The sequence below is a fragment of the Dipodomys ordii genome, unplaced genomic scaffold, assembly GCF_000151885.1.
Source record: "Dipodomys ordii isolate 6190 unplaced genomic scaffold, Dord_2.0 Scaffold1000032629, whole genome shotgun sequence".
In the NCBI taxonomy this organism is placed as follows: domain Eukaryota; kingdom Metazoa; phylum Chordata; class Mammalia; order Rodentia; family Heteromyidae; genus Dipodomys; species Dipodomys ordii.
This window is the reverse complement of record NW_012316246.1, coordinates 1-930: the sequence shown is the minus strand read 5'-3', so window position 1 is coordinate 930 and position 930 is coordinate 1. Positions and strand designations below refer to the sequence as shown.

At 65.9% G+C, this 930-nt stretch overlaps 1 protein-coding gene across 1 annotated transcript; it reads right to left on the bottom strand.

The window, feature by feature from the left end:
* Positions 1 to 231: 231 nt before the first annotated feature.
* Positions 232 to 927, bottom strand: Cebpb (CCAAT/enhancer binding protein (C/EBP), beta; the record flags this gene model as incomplete). The annotated part of the gene is made up of 1 exon (XM_013037707.1): positions 232 to 927. A coding segment is annotated over one exon (660 nt), but the record flags the coding sequence as incomplete, so codon positions are not given.
* Between the last annotated feature and the right edge of the window lie 3 nt (positions 928 to 930).

Sequence of the window (930 nt, the reverse complement as noted above, 5' to 3'; positions counted from 1 at the left end):
AAAGTCAGTAGGATAATGGCACCCTACTAGAAAAAACACAAATCATTTAAAAAGACAAAAGAAACTTATAGAAAATAAACAGTAATACTCAAATACACTTCAAAAAAAAAAACAATAACATAAAATAATATTAAGTAACAAAAACATAAAAAAAAGTGCTATAAGTGTTGAAGAAGATGTAAGGAGAAATTTTTAAACCACCCCCCCACCCCGGGCCGGCGCGCGGCCGGCGAGTCCGGGCCCGGGCGGGCGGGCGCGCGCGCGGCGCTAGCAGTGTCCCGAGGAGGCGAGCAGGGGCTCGGGCAGCTGCTTGAACAAGTTCCGCAGGGTGATGAGCTCGCGCGACAGCTGCTCCACCTTCTTCTGCAGCCGCTCGTTCTCGGCCGTGAGCTCCAGGACCTTGTGCTGCGTCTCCAGGTTGCGCATCTTGGCCTTGTCGCGGCTCTTGCGCACGGCGATGTTGTTGCGCTCGCGCCGGATCTTGTACTCGTCGCTGTGCTTGTCCACCGCCTTCTTGGCCTTGCCCTTGGCGGCGGCGGGCGGCGCGGCGGGCGGCGCGGCGGCGGCGGGCGCCCCGGGGAAGCAGGCGGCGGCGGCGGCGGCGGCGGGCGGCGCCTTGGCCTCGGCGGGGCTCGGCGTGCCGGGCGGGCTGGACGACGACGACGTGGACAGGCTGCCGCTGCTGCCGCTCGGCACGGCCTGGTAGCCCAGGTAGGCGCGCAGGGCGTAGGGGAAGGCCGCCATGCCCGCGCCGGGCGCCGCGGCCTCGTCCTTGCGCTTGCAGTCCGCGGGCTCGAAGCCCGGCTCCGCCTTGAGCTCGGCGGGCGGCGGCGGCGGCGGCGGGGGCGGCGGCGGCGGCAGCGGCGCGAAGCAGCCGGGGTGCAGCGCGCCCTTGGCGGCGCCCAGGCGGCCGAGGCTCACGTAGCCTGA